Consider the following 22,201-nt stretch of genomic DNA (forward strand, 5'->3'; position numbering starts at 1 on the left):
AATACTAAAAATTTTAAATTTGGTTTTATGGCCCAAGACCAAAAAAAAAAGTCTGGTCTTATGGCTTATAAAATTTAGGCAACTCGCAACACTTAGGAAAAAGCAATTCTCCCCCCTCCCCACCTCAAGGTCTAGGGTTCAAACCCTAGAGGATGTAATTGAGGAAAAAATGTGATAAATATGTGAGGAGTGTGTGGGTGTGTTATGTATCTAGGATTGGGGGTTGTCCAATCCACCGACCAAAAAAAAAAAAGGAAAAAGCAATTCTCCAACAGTGGAGCCTTAAGCTCTCCAACAGTGGAGCTGTTTTGCTTCGATAAGCGGAGCCATTATTTAACCAACTTCACAAATCTAGTGTAGTTATAAAAAACAAGAAAATCATAAAGTAGATAACAAAGAAGCACCAACACAAGGATCACAAATAAACAGGACAAGGCAAGGAAGGTATCGGAAGTGCAGGCATGGACGGAGACGTTCTAGACTTAGAGGAGTTCCCAGCTCAACAAGGAGGTAATCCAGACCAGAAACCAGTCGGCAGAGTATTAACAGGGAAGGTGCTAAATACAGTCACAGTGCGTAAGACGATTCTCAACATGTGGGGAGATCCACAGGGACTAGTGATCACCAATACAGGACCGAACTCTTTCATCTTAAACTTCAAAAATCAGGAGGAAGCAAGAATAGCGTATGATGGGAGACCATGGAGAATAGAAGGACATATGTTGAGCTTGCAGTGGTGGAGTCCAAACCTGTCCATTGAAGAGGTAAATAACAATCAGCTTCCTATTTGGATTCAAATACATGGGCTACCTTATGATAAAATTAATATAAAGAATGCTGAAAAAATATGAGCAATAGTAGGGAGAGTTATAAGTGCTGAGAATCCATTTGTTGAAGGGAACATGCTTAGATCCTTTTTGAGGGTTAGGGTAGAGATAAATGTTCAAACACCTCTGAAAACAGGATTTTGGCTCAAAAGAGATGATGGAAGTCATTCATGGGCTGAGTTCAAATATGAAAAATTGTATGATTACTGTTACAAATGTGGAAAATTTGGGCATGACAAAAAAGCATGTATTGAAGAGTTGGCTATGTCATTAGTAAACCCAACAAGTCCTAGATATGGACCAGAACTTACAACTCTGGGACTGAGATCAATAGAGAATGAGGCAAGAAAGGCAGGAATTAGGAGGAGAAAAGAAGAACACAACAACTAGGTGGAAGAGTTATGGGAGGCGCGTGAGAGAAGCTTGCAAGGGAGAGAGTGGCTGAAAAGACAATCACAAAGGGAGGAAGAAGGGTCAAATCAAGGGAGTATAAGAAGTTCTCAAGCCAGTGCCTTTGCAAAATCTTGGGGTAGATTGGCAAATCCAAAGGAGCAAATGGGAGGGAGACAAGTGGCAACACAGGAAGCTCAAGATCAGGATGAAGGGGCTGATGATGAAGAAATGAACGGTGATGATGATAATAATATATTGAACCTAGCTGATGGGACAACAAACCAGGAAAAAGGGGAAAAGAAAAAAGGCATTCTAGAAAAGCAACAAACTAGTGAATCAGTAGCAATGGAAAACGTGAAGGATGTCAGGGAATTAGGAAAGAATGGGGAGAATGGGAAGAATAGTAACAAGATTTTTAGGAGGTATATAGAGATAAGGTGGGCCAAGCAGGAGAAGAATGGACAGCACAAAAAAGATGGCATGGGCTTTCACCAACCAAAGGCCCAATAGAGATAGCCAGCAAATTAATAGTGGGCCAACTGAAAAAGAAAAAAACCTCACTATTGGACAACTATTGAAGGAATTCAACAAGAAGATGGCTGAAGAAGGAAGGAAGAGAAATATAGAAGAGGAGTTGGAAGAGGAGGCTCAAAATAGGAAAAATATGGAAGCTGATGAGATAGTAAACCAAGATCAGAACAAGGGGGAAAAGCCAGAACAGAATAACAAGCAGTTAGTCACAGAAAACGATGGAGGGTTCTACTATATTGAACTAGCAGAAGAAGAAGAAGAACTAGAGCAGGAAAATAACAAAGCAATTGTAGTGGCCAAGGAATATGAAATAGAACTTGCTCAAAGAATGGAGGAAAAACTGAAACTCAAAAGAAGAAGAAGAGATGACCAGCAGGGACAGATAGGAAATTGCCTGGAAGAAGAAGAGGAAGTTGTGCAGGTGTGGAGAGCTAGGAAGAAGAACAAGGTGGTCGGAAGCCTCATGGAAGGGATGGCCGATGAGGATGAATTACTGATCAGAGGAGACAACTTGGGAAATTCAATGGCTGAGGAGGCGGGCCTACACATGCCCACAACTCAACCATGAGTGTGATAAGTTGGAACTGCCGCGGGCTTGCGGCCCCGCAACAGTTTCTGAACTGCACAGCATGTGCAAACAAATAAAGCCTGCAATAGTATTCCTAATAGAAACTAGAGCTAGAGAAGGAACTATTAAGAAGTTGAAAAGAAGGTTGCATTTTGAGAATGTATTTCACATAGAACCCCAGGGACTGTCCGGAGGGCTATGCCTTTTGTGGAATGAAATATATAATATTGATATTTATTTTTGGTGTGATAATCATATAAAAGCTTGGATTGACGATAGGAAAGGGAAGATATGGATATGCAATTTTATCTATGGAAACCCACGCTTTGGAAGAAGAAAAAAGCAATGGAGAGCAGTTACAGAAAACAATTATAATGAGGGAGAGCCGCAGTTATTCATAGGAGACTTTAATGACATCTTGAGTCAAGAAGAGAAAATTGGTCTACATCCAAAGCCACAAAGCCAGGTAAAAGAGTTTAGACAGTTTGTGGATATGAATTGTCTTATGGATTTAGACCTAAAAGGTGGAAGATTTACGTGGTTTAGTAATCCGAGGAATGGATTCATCGCTAGGGAGAAAATAGACAGGGCGTTAGCCAATTGGGAATGGAGAGCTTTGTACCAGCATGCGTCACTCACAGCTCTACCAGCAATAAATTCTGACCATTGTCCAATAGTTTTAAACATCAATCAAGTTCAAAGAAGGGAGAAGAGCTTTAAATTCGAGGCATTTTGGGTCGATCATGATGAGTGTGAGAATGTAGTAAGGAAGGGGTGGGATAAAGGGAATATTCATGGATGCGATTGGAAATGAATAACAAGAAAAATGGAAAATTGCAAAGAGGACTTTTAAACGTGGAGCAAGAAGACTTTTAAACGTGCAGATAAAGAAATCCACAAATTGAAGGATGAATTGAAGAAGCTACAAGATTCAAACTTAACACAAGAAAAGCAGGAGATGATACAATTAATAAAGGAGAATATAGCAGTTCTATGGAAGCAGGAAGAGAAATATTGGGGACAAAGAGCCAGGTTGAAACGGTTGAAATAGGGAGACAATAATACAACTTTCTTTCATGCCACAACCATTCAAAGAAGAGAGAGGAACATAATTGATAAATTGAAGAATGAAGATGGATCATGGATGAAAGATAGGAAAGAAATCATGAAACACATAGAGGAACATTTTGAAGCGTTATTCACTTCTAACAGCAATAGAAACGTGGCAGCAACTCTAAATAAAATTCAAGCGAAAGTCACAGAAGATATGAACAGGGGGCTGATCTCAGAAGTCACTGAAGAGGAGATTAGAAAAGCAATTTTCAGCATGGGCGGCCTCAAAGCTTCAGGACCAGACGATCTGAATGGGTTATTCTATCAAAAACACTGGGAGATAATTAAGAAGGAGGTATGTGCAGTTGTTAAAGAATTCTTTCGACATGGGAGTTTGCCAGATGCAATTAGTGAAACCACAGTTGTTCTAATTCCAAAAGTCAAGAATCCGGAAGAACTTAATCAGTTAAGACCAATCAGTTGTTGTAACTTTATCTACAAGATTATAACAAGGGTTATAGTGTCGATATTGAAAGGGCTATTGGAGGATATAGTGTCACCAACTCAAAGCGCTTTTGTGGGGGGAAGACTTATACAAGATAATGTAGTGATCGTCCAAGAAGTGTATCACAGTCTAAATAAGAAAGGAAGAGAGGGATATCATAATATAGCGATCAAGTTGGATATGAACAAGGCATATGATAGACTAGAGTGGGATTTTCTCGAGAAGGTGTTTTTGAAATTAGGATTTACCGAAAGATGGGTTGAATTGGTAATGTAGTGTGTCAGAAGTGCAAACTATAGGGTAAAGGTCAATGGAGAGCTGTCTAAAAGGATCAAACTACAAAGAGGGCTTCGACAAGGGGACCCCCTATCTCCCTACTTTTTCATTCTAGCAGCTGAGGTATTCACGATTTTAATGCAGGAGGCTCAGGAGAAAGCCAGATAACCGGTCTACAGATAGCTCCAACAGCTCCGGTTCTTACTCACTTGTTGTTCGCAGATGATTGCATTATATTCGCCAAAGCAAGGGAGGATGAGATTTTTCAGATCGTCACCATTCTTAATGAGTACACAAAGGCATCCGGACAAAGGATAAACTTAAACAAGTCAGGTATCACCTTTGGAAGCCACATGTTGATAAAGACAAGGGTAGAGATTGAAGAAATTTTAGGAATGACAGCATGGGACATGCCAGGAAAATACTTAGGGTTACCAGCCATATGGGGAAGGTTTCAGAACAGGGCTCTAACATGGATTGAAGAGAAAATCACGAGTAAAATAGAGGGATGGAAAGAAAAGTTGTTGAATCAGGCAGGCAAAGAAACATTAATAAAAGCAGTTATACAAGCAATGCCATCATATGCCATGAATATCATAAAGCTTCCCAATAGTTTTTGTAGGAGAATTTGCTCAAAGGTGGCGCGATTCTGGTGGGCTACCTCCCGGAAAGAACAAGGCATTCATTGGAGAAAATGGGACTGCATTACGGAGAGCAAGAGCAGCGGGGGATTGGGATTCAAGGATCTCGAAAAACATAATACTGCTTACCTTGCAAAACAAGCGTGGAGAGCAATGAAGAATCCAAATGCAATATGGGTCTAGGTACTCAAATCGATGTATTTTCCGGATGAAAACTTTTGGACAGCAAAATGTAAAAAAGGCGCATCTTGGGTTTGGAAAAGCATACTGCATGGAAGAGAACTACTAAGGGAAAGAGCTAAATGGAGCATAGGGGATGGGTCCAAAGTCAGTATCTGGAAGGACAATTAGATCATTGGGAGAAGCAAGCCCCTGGATGCAAACAGTCCAGATGATTCGAAGGTAAAAGATCTCATTAAAGAGGGAGAAGGGTGGAACAGAGAAATAATTGTAAACAAATTTTTTCAAGAAGTCTGCAAAGAGATTCTTAGCACTCTAGTTAGTGTAGTGAATAGAGATGACTACTTATACTGGCCATGGAAGGAGGATGGGAGTTACTCCATAAGAACTGGATATTATGTCGCTAAAAAAACAGAGCAGGATCTGAAAAATGGAAATCCATCAACAAGTGAAGACAAAAGGGAGATTTGGAAGGAGATTTGGAGAATGGAGGTTCCGCAGAAAATCAAAATATTTTTATGGAAAGCTTGCCAGGACATATTACTAGTGGGCTCAAATTTGCATAAAAGGAGGATGGCACCAGATTCATTGTGTCAAATATGCTTAAAAGGGATGGAGACGGTCGAACATGCCTTACTACTATGTGATTGGGCGAGAGCAACATGGTTCGGGGCGGAATGCCAATGGACCCCAACACCGAAGACAGTGAACTCGATTGGAAGTTGGATGGTAAAGTGTATAAGAAAGATAAGACAAAGAGGCGGAGAAGACCAGGAGAAGAGGATAAGTAAGCTGGGATTTCTCTTGTGAGAGATATGGAAAACCAGAAATAACAGACTATTTCAAAAACAGGAAGTGAATCCAAGTTGGACAATCAGCAGAGCAAGAACACTAGAGACAGTTTATGAAAAACTAGCAGAAAAACAACAGACACAAAAAAGAGAAGCCAATAGGAGCAGAACTTACCCGGTGACATGGAGACCTCCTCTTGAAAATTGGCTGAAAGCAAATGTAGATGCTGCCTTTCGAAAGGAGAATGAGACAGGTGCAATAGCTGTGGTGATCAGAGATAGCAAAGGAAAGATGGTATTAGGATTTTCAGGGAAGATTCAAGCTAAATCAAGCACTGTGGCTGAGGCCCAAGCAATAAGACAAGCTTTAATCATAGTGAACAATTTGAATATGGGTAAAACGCTAATAGAATCGGATAATTTAAAGCTCATTCAAACAATCAAATCCAAGACAACTATAGGAGAAGCATCGGCTATCATCCAAGACATTCAAATTTTAATGAAAGAACTACCTGAAAAAGGAATGACTTGAACTCCCAGGAATGGAAATCGGCTTGCTCATGCAGTGGCAAAAGCTGCGGAATCAGAAACGTTACATTCGACCTGGAGCTTGCAACCACCTACAGAAATACGACGCATCCTCAGGAGTGAGATTCGAACATGAAATAAGAATGTCAAAGATTATTAAAAAAAAAAAGAAGAAGAAAAAGAAAAGAAAAAGACGAGGAAAAAAGGAAAATAGAGGCTAAAGGGTAACAGCTCGTACCAGTCGTGAGGCAGCAAAACATGAGTTAAATCCAGATCATTATGATCTGAGGTAGAGAACTTGCATGCATCCCACGACAATGCGGTCTCATGGGCAAATGTCCATGTTTGAATTTCAACCATATATCAACAGGTCGGGTTGAGATTAAAACATGGGATACAAGGAAAGGACGAGGCAGTAGAAGAAGATACTAGAGATATTGGCTGCGGTAAAACAGCCAGGGACTTTTGGGCTTTGTGAATCGGATCTTCTGGGCAATGGTGGACATCGACGGAGACAGGGGTAACTACATGGGTTACACTGGAGGCTCCGTGAAATTTAGTTTCTGATAGCGAGCCATCCACTAGGCGCAACCACCGCTCAGAATTCTGATTCCCACGCCGGTGCTGCGAAGAAGAAGATGTTCTTGAACATGTAAAATTTAGCCGTTTCTCTAGTGCAACAAACGGGTAGGTTAAGTGGGTACCGGGTCGGTTTGAGGGCAGAGGTTCTTTGTTTTTGGCCTGGGCTGGTCTGATGGCCCAGGTCTCTGTCCAAAAAAAAAAAATAAAATTTAGGCAACTCTGTCACATTACTGAAACACAAAAAAAATAGGGGTGAGTACAAGTCGGTTTGATTCGGGTTCATGGTAAAATTAGAACTGAACCGATTAAAATATAATTGATTCAGTTTAGTTCGGATTTGTGTTTTTTTATACATGTACCCAAACCAAACCAAACCGATTAAGAATGGATTGGTTTGGTTTTGGTAATTGGGTATTCGATGACTTTGAAATTCGTAAAAAAAAATCAAATTTTTATCTTAAAAATTTAACAAGTATAATAAACATGTAACATCAATAAAAATAATCTAAACATATTAAACACTAAATACATTAAAAACTAAACTCATCAAAATCCAAACATCTTAATAGTGAATAATCTTTGTATAATCAAAAAATTATATATATATATATATATATATATATATATATTATTTAATTAATATATGATCGGGTTACGCACTCCCAAAACCAATATCTGAATCAATCACTAATAAAGATCATCGGTTTGGTTCGAATTGAACCTAATTACCCGTTGATTTCAAAACAAATTTAATTGGTTCGATTTAAATTCAGATGTGTAATCAAATACTCGCTACCCATGCTTACCTCTAAAAAAAAAAGTGTTATTTATTTATTTTTAAGCAGCATCTTTGTTTGATACTGCTACATTAATATATGCATGAGAGAGAGAGAGAGTATATTTTGTATTTGTAGTTATTGTTTTTGCATAATTAGATATAATAAAACAAATATAACACATGGGTATAAGGTTACATTGGATGCTTCTAAGATGTATATGCCGACATCAAATCTTAAAAAGTATGTGTGTAGTTGTACGATGCTCTTGCTTAGCATTTTTTAAATCACAAGTTGCTGTCTCCCTATATTCTCTCTTCTTTCTTCTTAGAAAGAAGTGTGGGCTAAATACTAATTAATTTATTAATTTGATCATGTTTATATCTCTAGCTAGCAATGGAGAATTTCTATTTTCTAATATACACTCATTTATTAGTGTTGAATTTGACTTGATATACAAACACTAGCTCAAATTAAAGACTATTGTTTAGTACCTTATATAAAATATTCAGTTATTCGTATCGAATACATATTAAAATATAAAATATATTTAAAAAATATATTAAAAACAATATATATTTATATGTGGTATATATTAATGATAAAGTTTTTAGTATTTATATAATATATTTTATTTAGGAATATATAATAAAAAATATTATAAAAAATTATTTTTATTTTTATTTTTAGTATTTTAGTTAAACAAAAATTTTAAAATTTAATAATGATAAGAAAAAGATATTAATCACTTATAGAAATTATCACGGTTAATACTTTTCAGCAAAGCAAATGTTTAATAAAAATAATAACTTTCTCTTATGTTATGAAATTAATCATCTTAAAAATTTAAATTAATAAAAAAATAATATTAATGATTATATTTTTAATACTTTTTCTCAAATTTAATTTTGGCACGGATTTTTTTTATTTACTTTATGTTATTTTTTTATTTTTTAGATTTATCAATGGTCGAATTCTTGACTTTTTTGACATAAAATTTTAATATTGTATCATAAAATTACTCATTCTAAAAACTTAAACCAATAAAAGAAGGCAGCATTAATTATTATATTTTTAACATCTCATTAATAAATTTAAAATTATTTTTTATTATTTATTTAAAATTAGCATCCATGTGAGAGGTCGAAGCTAAGCTAAAGTCAACAAGAAGCAACTAGATGAATTAGGGTTTGATCTCTGTCTTTGCTGGACTAGCCTGTCAAAAGCACCTTCGAGGTAGTGATCTCTTTTGTTTGCATCCAATTCAATTTGCATTATACAATTAATTTATTCTCTCAAAATAAACCATATCTCACTCTTAAAAGTGTTGTTAATTCCTCCTATAAATACTCATCATAATCTTACTTCGCATTTCATTGTCACCAATAAGCTCATAATAATATTATTATTGTTAATTTTCATAATGGCATTCTCTAGAACTCTCATTGCTTCTTCACTTCTCCTCACTCTTCTCCTTCTTCACATTGCTGAATCACACCAAACGGTAAACCTATATGCCTCCTATAATCTATCATTATCTTCATAATCACTATTAGTAATTTAATTAGTACTAAATTAATTATAACATTTTTGTTGGACATGTTTATTTAGTATATATATGTAATAATTATCTTGAAGAAATAATAGTTTTTTTTTCTGTTTTCATAAAATAGTTGACCAACATTAAATTAGACAAGTGTTGAATAAATTCGAATTGCTAATAATATACTTTTTTTTATACTGATAAAAAAATAATTTTAATATATTTTGTATTAAAATTTGTGTTCATTTGAAGAAATAAACTCAAAACTATCTTATAATTTTGTTCTTTTTGGTTGGCTATGATATTTTTTAATTTAACAAATTAAAAATTAATTTGTCACAAATTTATCGTTAGTCAATAGATTGTTAATGATGTCTTTTTTTAGCTACCATGAATTAAACAATGCACCTAAGTAAATAACAATGTTGATATTTGATTAATATACATGAATGGTTTTTCACTAACACAGATGATGACAATGAGCACCACCAACATTGGAGCTCCAACACCAACTCCTCTTCCACAAACAATTGGTATATATATGTATATGTATAGGTGAAAATTTAGGTGTAGTCAACTTTACGTGAAATTGGTAATTAAAAACGGTTAAATAATTTGGTTAATTTGATTAAATTTTTATTTAATGGCTCTCAATTATCAATTTCACGTAAAGTTGATTGTACCTGATTTTCTACTTTTACCATATGTATAATATGGTTTTATTTTTTTAAGTACATATTATAGTTAATATAAAATAAATTTTAATTTAATTTATATATGAATAATGCTAGATTGTGGGTTAGAATGTGAAAGAAGGTGCAAATTATCATCAAGGCCAAATCTATGCAAAAGGGCATGTGGAAGTTGCTGTAAGGTTTGCAAGTGTGTTCCTGAAGGCACCTCTGGCCACCATGATTCTTGCCCTTGCTATAAAAGCCTCACCACCCGCCACCAATTCCATAAATGCCCTTAGATCCATGATCATGATTATGAAATTCAAAATGAACACTGTGCTTTAATTTTGGTGGATTAATAATTAATTTTCATGTATGTTGTTTTAAGTCTTCTGATGATAAAAAAATAATACATCTTCTCAATTTTTTTAAATATTTTTTATTTCACTACTTAAATAATCTATGATGAGAAATTATATTTTATAACATAAATTTTAAAAAAAAATTGAGAGGATTTATTTTTTTTAGATGATTATATTGTGGTCATCAATGTTGTTATTTAAGTCGCAATTGCGTTATGTTATGTTGTGTAAGAGTATGTGAAGATATATAATTACTTTGGTTAATTTCTATCATGATGTAATAATTAATCATTCATTATTAATTTTAGTGATGCAATAAACCAAACAATAATGTGTTATATTGGGGTTGTTCTTGAACAACTACACTACTATAGGAGTAACTTTCATATCATTTGCTATAAAAATAATTAGTTGAACTTGAAAAAGAAAGAAAAAATTTGTATTATTATTATTATTATTATTTATACTAATTCTTATTTTGCATATTGAATTGATATTGACATAAGTGTGAGAAAAAAAATTACACTAAAAAAATCGCTAATATTCACTCCATGCTATTTGATATTGACATCAAGAATGAGGGAAAAAAAATACTCCCACTCTTTAAATTAAATACCTATTTGATAAAAACAAATTTATGAAAAATATTACTCTCACAATGTTTTTTTTTTTTTTTTTTGGGGGGTGTTTAATTATTAATTAACTCCCAGAATAATGATAGATGAGGAACGAAACATTTTTTTTTGTTTTTGGAATTAGGAGCAACGAAACATTTTTATTTTTTTTAGGGTTGAGTTTTTTGGGTGGTATATATTGGGTCTTTTGTAACTATTGGGCTCTTCTTCTCGCAATGTTAGAGGTCTTTGGAAAAGAAAAATGATCTTGACCAAAAGAAAAAAGGAAAACAACAATGATGGCTGAACCAATAATCTTTCTGATACTTTCATCAAACTATCTCAAAGATAAAAAAAAAAAGCTCAAAAACAAATTTTAAAATAATAAACAATAAATAAAAAAGTGAGATTATCAATTAAAATACAATAATAATAATAACAGGTTTTGCTAAGTAGACAATGATTTTTTTAAACAATATGAATAATAGGTTCTAAAATTGACCTAATAAAATAAAAAAATACTCCACCCTCAAATTATTTCCTAAACCTTAACATTAGAATAACTATCTGCACATATAGTAAATTGAACATCCAGCTATTGTTAACTGTATATGAGTAAATCGAATAAAAAGAAATAACCATCTAATTAAAAATAATGAACATAATTATCTGTATTCCTATTGAATTGAATATTCGACATATCTATTGTTCACATTGTTTAGTATTCTCTTTGTCTATCTATATTTTTCCTAATAATAATAATAATAATAATAATAATAATAATAATAATTATTATTATTATTATTATTATTATTATTACATGAAAGATGAAAAAAAAGTATAAAATACATAATTAAATAAAGAACCAAAAAAAAAAAGTGGGTACCTAGCTAGCCATCTTAGTAAAGCTCTTCACTTCTTTTGGCCAACAAAGCTTTAAGTAAAGCCAAGTCACAATTACACATAGAATTTTAAATTAATTCAGCTATTATCTAATAAACTTTGCATACACTTCTTTGATGCAGATCTATAGAACATTAGTGATGTGGGACCATGTCACACCTACCTAACTACTATCATTAACTATACACTATGTGCCACTTATCCATTAAACCAATGTACTGTCGCCATAGATGCTAAGATATTTCTTTATTGTCTATCAAGAATGAGAAATAGTGATCCAAAATTCTTGCATATTTTTTAGTATATTTATAATATATTTAACAAATTATAAACGTTAAAAATCAGTATTAATTATTTATGTATTGTTTTATAAAAAAAATTAATAAAAGAATAATCAAATTTTTCTATATAACGTAATTAAATTTTCCATGAATATCAAATATATATTTTTATGCAACAACTAATAAATGATTGATGCCAATGAGTTATAACTCAAATGACATAGTCTTTCCATACTCATCTAAAAAGTCACGAGTTTGAATCTTCTTATTTTTGGTAAAAAAAAATAATAAATTAATCATATTATGTATACACAAAAAAAGTTATTAGTATAAAATATATATTAAAATACAAAATATATATTAACCGAGTGTAAAAAACACATATATTTATACATAAATATACACGTATATAGTAATTTTTTTAAATGCATATTAAATATACGTTTGAGAAACATGCAAGTATTTCTAAAATAATGACAATATATATTATGTCTATGATGATAAAGGTCAAAGTAGCTAAAGAAAAAAGTGATGTTATTCCATTTTGGAGGCTGACTACTGGTGAATGAAGAGTGAAGGTAACGGAATAAGTGTCAATTTGTTAATGATTATGATTATTACAACAACAACAAAGGGAAAAAAAAGTAGTAGTAGTAGTAGTAGTGAGAAAATGACTATGATGTTGTTAGAGGTAGTGGCAACCGTTTGATTAGCTTCTAAGACAAGAAAAAATGAATAAAATTGGAACCAATTCAATTCCATGATACCCTTTCTCTTTCTTTTTCAAATGCTTCTCCCTCTTCTTCTTTCTATGCTTGCCATGATAAACATGTCAATATATTTTTCATTATTTTTTTTATGATATCATGTTTTGATGTTTAGTTTGTTTTGTACAATAAGAAGAAGAAACAAGTGTTTGAGAGATGCTGAGAGTTTTGTCTCTCCCCAAGATGGGAATCTTCCTCCATTTGTTGTTGTCTTTGGGAATTTTGTTGGCTGAGATTCATGTCATTTCTTCTTATACTGATCCTCAAGATGGTAATGTGTTACTAAATTCTCTATCTTTTTGTTATTCTAATCATTTTCTTTTAGATATAGCTAATCTTGATTTGGAGTATTAATCTGGTTTTGTTAGTGTTTATTATTAGCCTTAGTCTAAACTTGATCTAAAGTATATATAATACTTTTTCTGCTTAATTACTTGAAAATATGCTGTGGTTTCTTGTAATTTTCTATATGATTTGAATGAAATAAAATAAAATAAAATAAAAATGCTAATTATGCTAAATGTTATATTAGAAGGTAACTTCATACTGAGTTGGAATTGGATACCTTATAATATATACAATTTTTTTTATCCATTTAATACATAATTTTTTTTAAGTCAACTGGTAATTAATTAACACATTAGTTAATTCACCATTGAGTTGTTGTGCTCAAAACTTTTTTAATTTTGAGCTATTTTTGGTTGGTTGGTATTATAAATTATGAGATTAGTAAGAAAATTAGTCACTTAATTAGCATATATTCATGTACCTTATTATAAAGAACTTTGTTAATTTATAAAATGTGTGTGGTGTAGCTGCTGTACTTAGATCTTTGAAGGATATATGGGTAAATACACCACCAAGTTGGGACAAATCAGATGACCCTTGTGGAGCACCATGGGAAGGAGTTACATGCAACAAATCAAGGGTTACTTCATTGTAATTATTTATTATCAATTAATCAAGCCATGTTAATTTCATCCATTTTTTTTGTTTTTTTTTAATCATACTTGCATTTTGAATGTGTAGGGGACTTTCAACCATGGGCCTCAAAGGTAAACTAAGTGGGGACATTGGTGGACTAACAGAACTTAGATCTTTGTAAGTATGATTTCTTTGATCTTTCTTGTTACTTAAGGTGACAACAACAGCATCATGTTACTAATTTAACCAGTTACAATCACTATTAGACCTCGTCATGTGTTGATTTTCATCACTGACTGAATAATAATTGTCATGAAATCGTTTCTCTTAAAAGCTTAAGCTTACTGATATCATGTCGTGAAATTAATGCTTTCGTAAAATTATGTTCAAGTATTGCCTTTGGTCAAGGAAAATGAAATTTACACATAGCTACAAAGTGACATGATCTTTCATGGTACTTTACAAGAAAAAAAAAAAGAAAATTTAAGAAGAAATTTTGCCTAACATGTTTTATGCTAACTATATTATTGAACTGTAGGGACTTGTCATTCAACAAAGGTTTAAAAGGTTCTCTGTCTCCAGAGATAGGAGACTTAAGGAATCTGAATATTCTGTAAGATTCCTTAAGAAACAAGATTCATTTCCTTATATTCACAAAAAAAAAAGCATACTAATACTTTCTTTCCTTAATTTATGTCAGCATCTTGGCTGGTTGTAGCTTCAGTGGCAGCATTCCAGATGCATTGGGGAATCTTTCACAGCTATCCTTCCTGTAAGAGCAAATCTTGTATTTGTATTTGTATTTGTATTTGTATAAGTATAATGGTGTGGTTGAATAACAGGGCCTTAAACTCAAACAACTTCACTGGAAAAATACCACCTTCATTGGGTAAACTCTCCAAACTTTATTGGTTAGACTTGGCAGATAATCAACTCACAGGGCCTATTCCAGTTTCAACCTCCACCACCCCTGGATTAGACCAACTTCTAAAGGCTAAGCACTTGTTAGTATTTTGACTCATTTTTTTTATTTATTATTTCTCGAGTAATCACTTAATTCAACCCTTCAATAAAATATAAAGGGTAAAATGGTTCCGATTTAAAAATAACAAACTTATAATCAACCTGTATATGTACGAGAAAACACTTGTATGTTCTTTTTTTAAGTGTGAAAGGCGAAATTTCGATGAATTTATCATGTTTAAATACCGAAAAACTATTTATCTTTAGTTTTTTTAAAAAGAATAATGTAAGAAGCAGTATTTCCTTCATCTTATAATAACTGTTTTGAATTGTATTTGTAATTTAATGCAGCCATTTCAATAAGAACCAGCTTTCAGGTACCATTTCCCCCAAACTTTTCAGCTCTGACATGGTGCTCATACATGTGTAAGTTCATATATTTTATTTTATTTTTCCAAAAATTGGTGTTTATAAGCTTGTGATGTCATCTATTTTACCATTTGTTACAACTTTTTCATTTTCCTTGCAGATTATTTGATGGAAATGATTTATCTGGTTCTATACCAGAAACATTAGGACTAGTTCAGACACTTGAGGTTCTGTAAGTAATTGCCTCATATTTCAGTTTTTTAATAAATTTTCTCAACTCTTTCTACCAATCTAATTTTATTTTTTCTCTTTATATTATTTAACTAGTTATATATTGTTTCTAATGATTATAATTTCAATTTATAACAGCCGGCTTGATAGAAATTCCTTGACAGGAGAGGTTCCTACAAATCTCAATAACCTTACAAACATCAATGAATTGTGAGTACTTATATTCAGAAATGAACACATTAATATTTTGTAATAACCTTAGTAATCATGATAATAATAATAATAATGCTGTGTTATCTTTCAGGAACTTAGCACACAATAAATTGAAAGGTTCTTTGCCAGATTTAAGTCACATGGATACCCTCAACTATGTGTAAGTAAATAAGCATGAGTTTATGTTAATTAATTTTTCCTCTAATATGATGCTATCTTACTTATGATGTTAATCAAATTATAATATTGTGTAGGGATCTTAGTAACAACTCCTTTGATCCCTCTGAACCTCCAATTTGGTTCTCATCTCTACCATCACTCACCACTCTGTAAGAACTTACCAACTACTACCTTCGTTTCCAAGTAACGACCGATTCGAACAAATAAACTGATATATTGAAAAATTAATGTACATTTGTTTTGAAGTGTTATGGAGTTTGGATCTTTGGAAGGTCCTCTTCCATCAAAGCTCTTCAGCATTCCTCAAATTCAGCAAGTGTAAGTTCCTAAGATCCTTGTTTTGAACCTGCCCTTATTATGTTATATAAAAATTGATGTTACTTGCATTGCAGGAAACTGAGGAACAATGCATTGAACAATACATTAGACTTAGGTGACAACATTTGTCCACAATTGCAGCTTGTTGATCTTCAAGACAACCAGATTTCCTCAGTAATCCTCCGTTCGCAATACAAAAACACATTGATGTAATTATCTGGTTAGAAAACATTTGCATGGTTTAGGAAGTTGATTAACAATTATAAATGTTTAATCTCTTCTTGAATTTGACAGCCTTATAGGAAATCCAGTGTGCAGTGTTCTCTCAAACACAAACTACTGCCAACTTCAGCAGCAGCCTAAGCAACCTTACTCGACAAGCTTGGCGAATTGCGGAGGCAAATCTTGTCCGCCGGATCAAAAGCTTAGCCCTCAAAGCTGTGAATGTGCATACCCTTATGAAGGGATGTTGTACTTCAGAGGACCCTTGTTTAGAGAACTCTCAAATGTTAACATTTTCCATGAACTTGAGATGAGTTTGTGGGTGAAGTTGGACCTAACACCTGGCTCAGTTTCTTTGCAAAACCCTTTCTTCAATGGTGATGATTATCTTCAAGTGCAACTAGCTTTGTTTCCTCCATCAGGACAATATTTCAATAGGACTGAAGTTCAAAGAATTGGGTTTGATTTGACCAACCAAACTTACAAGCCTCCTAAGGAGTTTGGACCTTATTACTTCATTGCATTCCCTTATGCTTTCCCAGGTACATAGAAATATGTTACACCTTAACTCTTGAGTAAAGGTTGATTTGGTTCTTGTCCTGGAGATTCTAACCATGATTCAAATTAGTCGTCGAGATTTCAAAAATAGCAAGTTTGTTCTTGAAGTTACAATTCATGATTCACTTTAGTCCCTTTAATAGAGTGAATCATCGAATGTAACTTCAACTATGAAATTGCTACTTCGAATCTCAATGTCTCTTTATTTCTTGTCCCTAGACACCAAACAAAGCCTTATCTTTGCAACTTTATGCAACTAATTAAGGTGACAAATGCAACTAACCTGGAATTGTTTCAGATTCTAACAAAGGAAACTCTCTTAGCACTGGTGCTATTATTGGTATAGCAGTAGGCTCATCAGTTCTGTTTCTGAGCCTCATAGCTTTAGCAGTATATGCAATCCTGCAAAAGAAGCGCGCGGAGCGAGCCATAGGATTAAGCAGACCTTTTGGTAATTCATTTATCTATTTGATTGTATTTAAAGTCTTATTATATCATCACTTGTGTAACTTTGAGAATTAATGTGAATTCATCTTTGTGATCCAGCATCTTGGGCACCAAGTGGAAAGGATAGTGGAGGTGCACCACAATTAAAGGGTGCAAGATGGTTCTCATATGATGAACTGAAAAAGAGCACTAGTAATTTCTCTGAAAGCAATGAGTTAGGATTTGGTGGTTATGGCAAGGTATGTTAGACTTTTAATGCTTCTATGTTAATTGTTAACATTTTTTTCTTTTCATTTTGGTTATGGTGAATGTATGTTAATTCAGTTTGGATGGATTCAGGTGTACAAAGGGGTGCTTCCTGATGGAAAAATCGTCGCGATCAAGCGAGCTCAGCAAGGATCAATGCAAGGAGGCCTAGAGTTCAAGACTGAAATTGAGTTGCTTTCAAGAGTTCATCACAAGAACCTCGTTGGACTCGTCGGATTTTGCTTCGAACAAGGAGAACAAATGTTGGTCTATGAATTCATGCCTAATGGAACACTTAGAGAGAGTTTGTCAGGTTAGTTTCCATGCTTAACTGATTGATTTGTATATTCATTTTTAGCATTTGAAAAAGAAAAAATGAACAAAAAAAAAATAATGTTTTCTGTTTTCAATTCGAGTTGTAGGAAGATCTGACATTCATCTTGATTGGAAGAGGAGACTTCGAATCGCCCTTGGCTCGGCCAGAGGACTCGCTTACCTTCATGAACTTGCCAACCCTCCAATTATCCACAGAGATGTGAAATCCACTAACATCTTACTAGATGAAAATTTGACAGCAAAGGTTGCAGATTTTGGACTATCTAAGTTAGTATCAGACAGTGAGAAAGGACATGTTTCTACTCAGGTTAAAGGAACATTGGTAAGAAACATTTGCACTAGCACTTATGTTGTTCAAAATCATTGTTCTGATTTTATCTCAAAAACTATAGGGTATATATCACAATAACTTGATGAGGAAGTTACCATCTTTTGCAGGGCTATTTAGACCCAAATTACACTATTAAATGTCCGTGTAAAACTATTTTATACTGCTTGTGCATGAGAAGTAAATTCTAGTATACAAGTTTAATCACACAATTTTTCAATTTGTGACAAGATTCAATCTAGTTCTTGATGACAAAAGTTAACATCTTTACAGGGCTATTTGGACCCAGAATACTACATGACACAACAACTAACTGAAAAAAGTGATGTGTATAGCTTCGGAGTAGTTATGTTAGAGCTCATAAGTTCGAGGCAGCCCATTGAAAAGGGTAAGTACATTGTCCGGGAAGCTCGGACGGCGTTCAACCGGCACGACGAAGAACACTATGGAATGAGAGAACTAATGGATCCAACTGTGAGGAACACACCAAACCTCATTGGGTTTGGTAGGTTCCTAGAGTTGACTTTGCAATGTGTTGAGGAATCAGCCGTTGACCGTCCAACAATGAGTGAGGTTGTTAAGGCACTTGAGACAATCTTGCAAAATGATGGAATGAACACAAACTCAACCTCTGCTTCTTCATCTGCCACTGATTTTGGAGCCACCAAGGGTGGAGCAATGATGAAACATCCTTACATTGATACTTCAAATTTTGCAAAGAATAAGGATAATGTGAGTGACAACAGTGCCTTTGACTACAGTGGAGGATACACAATTTCAGCAAAAGTTGAACCAAAATAGATAAATACTATGTTATATATATACATGTTCTTGGTAGTAGTGGTAGTAATGCTATTTGTACATCAAGAAGTGGATGTTAAGAGTTATTGTGTTTAAGATTCATGACACAAAATATTGATGATAGTAAATAAGGTCATATTTTGTGTCTCTACTCTTAATATTTTTACTTTTGTGCAAATAACATTACTGTATTTTTTTTTTCTTTTTGAGATATTTAAGTATGTTTGGTTTGGGAAAATGTTTTTAATTTTATTTTTAGTAATTTTTATTTTTAAGATTTTATAGAAATAGAAGTGAAATAATAACATTTTATTTGTTTTTTTAACAAAATTCTAGAACTAGAAAATATTAAAAATAAAAATAAAAAATAAAAACACAAATCGGACATGTACTAATTCTTCTTTTTATTTTCATTCTCGAACTAAAATGGTTAGCTTTTTTTTGGAAGGGAAAAAAGAAAACTAATGTTTAGGGAGAAAAATGTGGTAGAGTAAAAGTAATCTTAATTTCATTTGAGTTTATATATATAAATTTAAGAAAAAAATTCTTTGGATTCCTTGAATCCTTGTTATGAGTTATTCGGTCAATCTTAATGTTTAGCTTATTGAAGTTTTGCCCAAGAAAGATTCTCATTAAGTGATTAGAATTAGGGTTGGCAATATATATGTTGGGTATTCAATTTAGACCAACTCATTTACATAGGGTGCGGTGCAAATTTGTCTGTGAATAGGGTATCTGTGAATAGGGTAGAGTGCATTACGAATTTACTTGTAGGTAGGGTAGGATACAGGTTTAGGATATACTCTATTTTACCCTACTCGCATCCCTAATATATTATATAATATATATGTAAAAGTTATGTATGTAGTGAAGAAAGTGAGGAGTAATTACCTAAATCCGTCATCAAAGATTTTAAAATCGGACATTTTAGTCCCCAAGAAAAATTAATACACACAGATCAATCCCCAAGGTTTTACTTCAACAGACAAATCAGTTCCAGTTCATTTTTCGGCAAAGTAATTACCCAGATCAGTCTCCAAAGATTTTAAAAATGGACTTTTAGTCTTCAAAATAAAATTAATATACAAATCAATCCCCAATGTTTCTCTCTGTTAAACATAACAGTCTTCCTTCCAAAAATAAAATAAAATACAATTATTATTATTATTATTATTATTATTATTATTATTATTATTATTATTATTATTAATTGTACAATAATACTGTACTATATTTTTTGTATTTTTTAGACAAAAATAATAATAAATTTATTCACTAGATTCTTTTATATGATACCAAATTTTAGGAAAAAGACTAAATCAGCAAAGGCACAAATTCATGGGATGCAGGCTCATGGAATCCTGACATCTAAAATATTAGGGTATATGACTGGCTAGGCGGGTGGTTATTCCTTTATGGGGTTCAGCAAGAAGGACACATATAACTATGTTGACCAGAGTAAGCGTCCCAAGATAGTGGACGGAAATTCTAATGCCGCAATTGTATACCTAGAGGGAAAGGCAGTTGCAGACCCAATGAGCATATCGAGATACAATTTAACTAAGGATAACATGTTGGCAAACATGTTTTGGGTCGACGGAGGTAGCAGGACTGATTATCAATTTTTTGGGGATGTTCTTGCATTTGACAGCATCATTCGCCTTCTTCTCTTTTTCTGCAAAAACTCTATCAAATCCAACCGAATGTTACCTAAAATAATAAGAATTTCACACGACTCAAAGTAGCATCTATAATGACTAAAAGATAATTAATTCTTGATTAAACTCAACAAATTGAATGTAAATTCACTAGAAAAAAATAGAAAAGATGCTCATACATCACACACACATACATAATATTCTTTTACAATTTCAGTAGAGACAACTATCTGTCTTTCGGTAAACGTCGATCCACTCTTATTTCCAAACAACTACCTGTCTTTCGGTAAACGCCGATCTATCCTTATTTCCAACCCTAAATTCTAAACCCTCTAGACTATTAAACCTTAAACCCTCCAAACCTTACATTCTAAAATATAACCTTCTAAATCTTAAACCTTAAATTTCACCTAATAAACCCTAAACACTATTCTTAATTTTTAACCACTAAATTCTACACTCATCAATAAATTTTAAATTTTAAATCTAAGATCCTAAATCATAAACCCTTAACTACGATGTATAAGCTAAGTAGAATTTGTTTTTTTTTTTACATATATTTAGAATATTATGTATATATAAGAGTTAAAATAAAAAAATCAATAAATTTTAATTAGGAAGTTTATTTCTTTTAGTCAATACCAATTAACTTTTTTAAATTAATTTTATTTATTTTATATTTTAAATCTTAAATCTTCTAAAAGTAGAATTTTTACAATTAAAAAATAACATTGGTTAATGTGAATAGTTAAAAGTTGGTTCGTTAACTATATTTTTACTAATTAATAGATATATAATTTTTTTATCTCAACCAATTTTTGAAAAAAGACTAATAATTTTACTTATGCTTATAAAATTAAATTTCAGTTTGGTGTTTAACTACTTGGCTAGTTTTTAAAAAGATAAAAATTCACGTGTAATTATTTTTATGTAAATTTGTAATTTAAAAATCGTTGGAAGATTTGACAAATTTGACTAAATCATTATTTAACAGTTTTCAACGGTTAATTTCACATAAAGACAACTACTTATAAGTCTTCACTTTTAATAAATATATTATCATTACTTATTTATTTTTATTTAAATTTTGATATTAAGTCAAATTTAACAAAATAAATATATGGTTAAATTTAATAAAATAAATATTTTAACATAAATTTCAAAAAAGTCATTTATAATTTATTATGGAGACAAACAAAATAAAACAAAAGGACATATATATATATATATATATATATATATATATATATATATATATATATATATATATTCTTTTATAATTTCAGTGGAGGCAAGTACTCGTCTTCCGGTAATCGTCGGTTCCCTTATTTCTAACCCTAAATTTTAAACCTTCTAAATTATTAAACTTTAAACCCTCCAAATTTTACATTTCAATCTATAACCCTCTAAATCCTAAACTTTAAATTTCACACAATAAATCCTAAACTTTATTTTTAACTTTTAACCACTAAACTTTACACACTAATCAATCAATTCTAAATTCTAAGTCTTAGACCATAAATTATAAACCTTAAATCATTCAACTTAAAATAACCATATGTAACATTTTCTATCATGTAACATTAACTAGTTCCATGCATGTCATTTCTTA

At 32.4% G+C, this 22,201-nt stretch overlaps 1 protein-coding gene and 1 non-coding gene across 6 annotated transcripts; both read left to right on the forward strand.

Moving 5' to 3' along the window:
- The first annotated feature begins 9,015 nt into the window (after nucleotides 1–9,015).
- LOC112796385 (uncharacterized) lies at nucleotides 9,016–10,558 on the forward strand. The gene is made up of 3 exons (XR_011880449.1): nucleotides 9,016–9,155; nucleotides 9,664–9,727; nucleotides 9,986–10,558. It is a non-coding gene; the product is annotated as an uncharacterized protein (transcript).
- Nucleotides 10,559–12,005: 1,447 nt separating this feature from the next.
- On the forward strand, nucleotides 12,006–19,169 carry LOC112796395 (leucine-rich repeat receptor protein kinase HPCA1). 5 transcript variants are annotated; one of them, XM_072237413.1, is made up of 20 exons: nucleotides 12,006–12,606; nucleotides 12,929–13,066; nucleotides 13,611–13,734; nucleotides 13,825–13,896; nucleotides 14,258–14,332; nucleotides 14,420–14,491; nucleotides 14,562–14,723; nucleotides 15,034–15,108; nucleotides 15,212–15,283; nucleotides 15,421–15,492; nucleotides 15,587–15,655; nucleotides 15,750–15,824; nucleotides 15,922–15,993; nucleotides 16,068–16,202; nucleotides 16,288–16,757; nucleotides 17,072–17,224; nucleotides 17,320–17,459; nucleotides 17,560–17,779; nucleotides 17,889–18,124; nucleotides 18,404–19,169. In XM_072237413.1, the coding sequence occupies exons 2-20, from the start codon at nucleotides 12,952–12,954 to the stop codon at nucleotides 18,929–18,931; spliced, it is 2,937 nt and encodes a 978-aa protein (XP_072093514.1). In that variant the 5' UTR covers nucleotides 12,006–12,606; nucleotides 12,929–12,951; the 3' UTR covers nucleotides 18,932–19,169. The 5 variants fall into 5 exon arrangements, with proteins under 5 accessions (XP_072093514.1, XP_072093511.1, XP_025694617.1 ...); XM_072237410.1 differs by having other exon boundaries at nucleotides 12,490–12,606; nucleotides 12,932–13,066; XM_072237416.1 differs by lacking the exon at nucleotides 12,006–12,606 and adding an exon at nucleotides 12,624–12,719.
- The last annotated feature ends 3,032 nt before the right edge of the window (nucleotides 19,170–22,201 follow it).

The sequence above is a fragment of the Arachis hypogaea genome, chromosome 1, assembly GCF_003086295.3.
Source record: "Arachis hypogaea cultivar Tifrunner chromosome 1, arahy.Tifrunner.gnm2.J5K5, whole genome shotgun sequence".
NCBI classification, from domain to species: Eukaryota; Viridiplantae; Streptophyta; class Magnoliopsida; order Fabales; family Fabaceae; genus Arachis; species Arachis hypogaea.

What these genes read in the sequence shown, in the direction of transcription:
- LOC112796395 (XM_072237413.1), top strand. Translation starts at nt 12,952, where the DNA reads ATGCTGAGAGTTTTGTCTCTCCCCAAGATGGGAATCTTCCTCCATTTG. An exon ending in CTAACAGAACTTAGATCTTT is followed by an intron (nt 13,897 to 14,257) that starts GTAAGTATGATT and finishes ATTGAACTGTAG; the next exon opens with GGACTTGTCATTCAACAAAG. An exon ending in ATGGATACCCTCAACTATGT is followed by an intron (nt 15,656 to 15,749) that starts GTAAGTAAATAA and finishes AATATTGTGTAG; the next exon opens with GGATCTTAGTAACAACTCCT.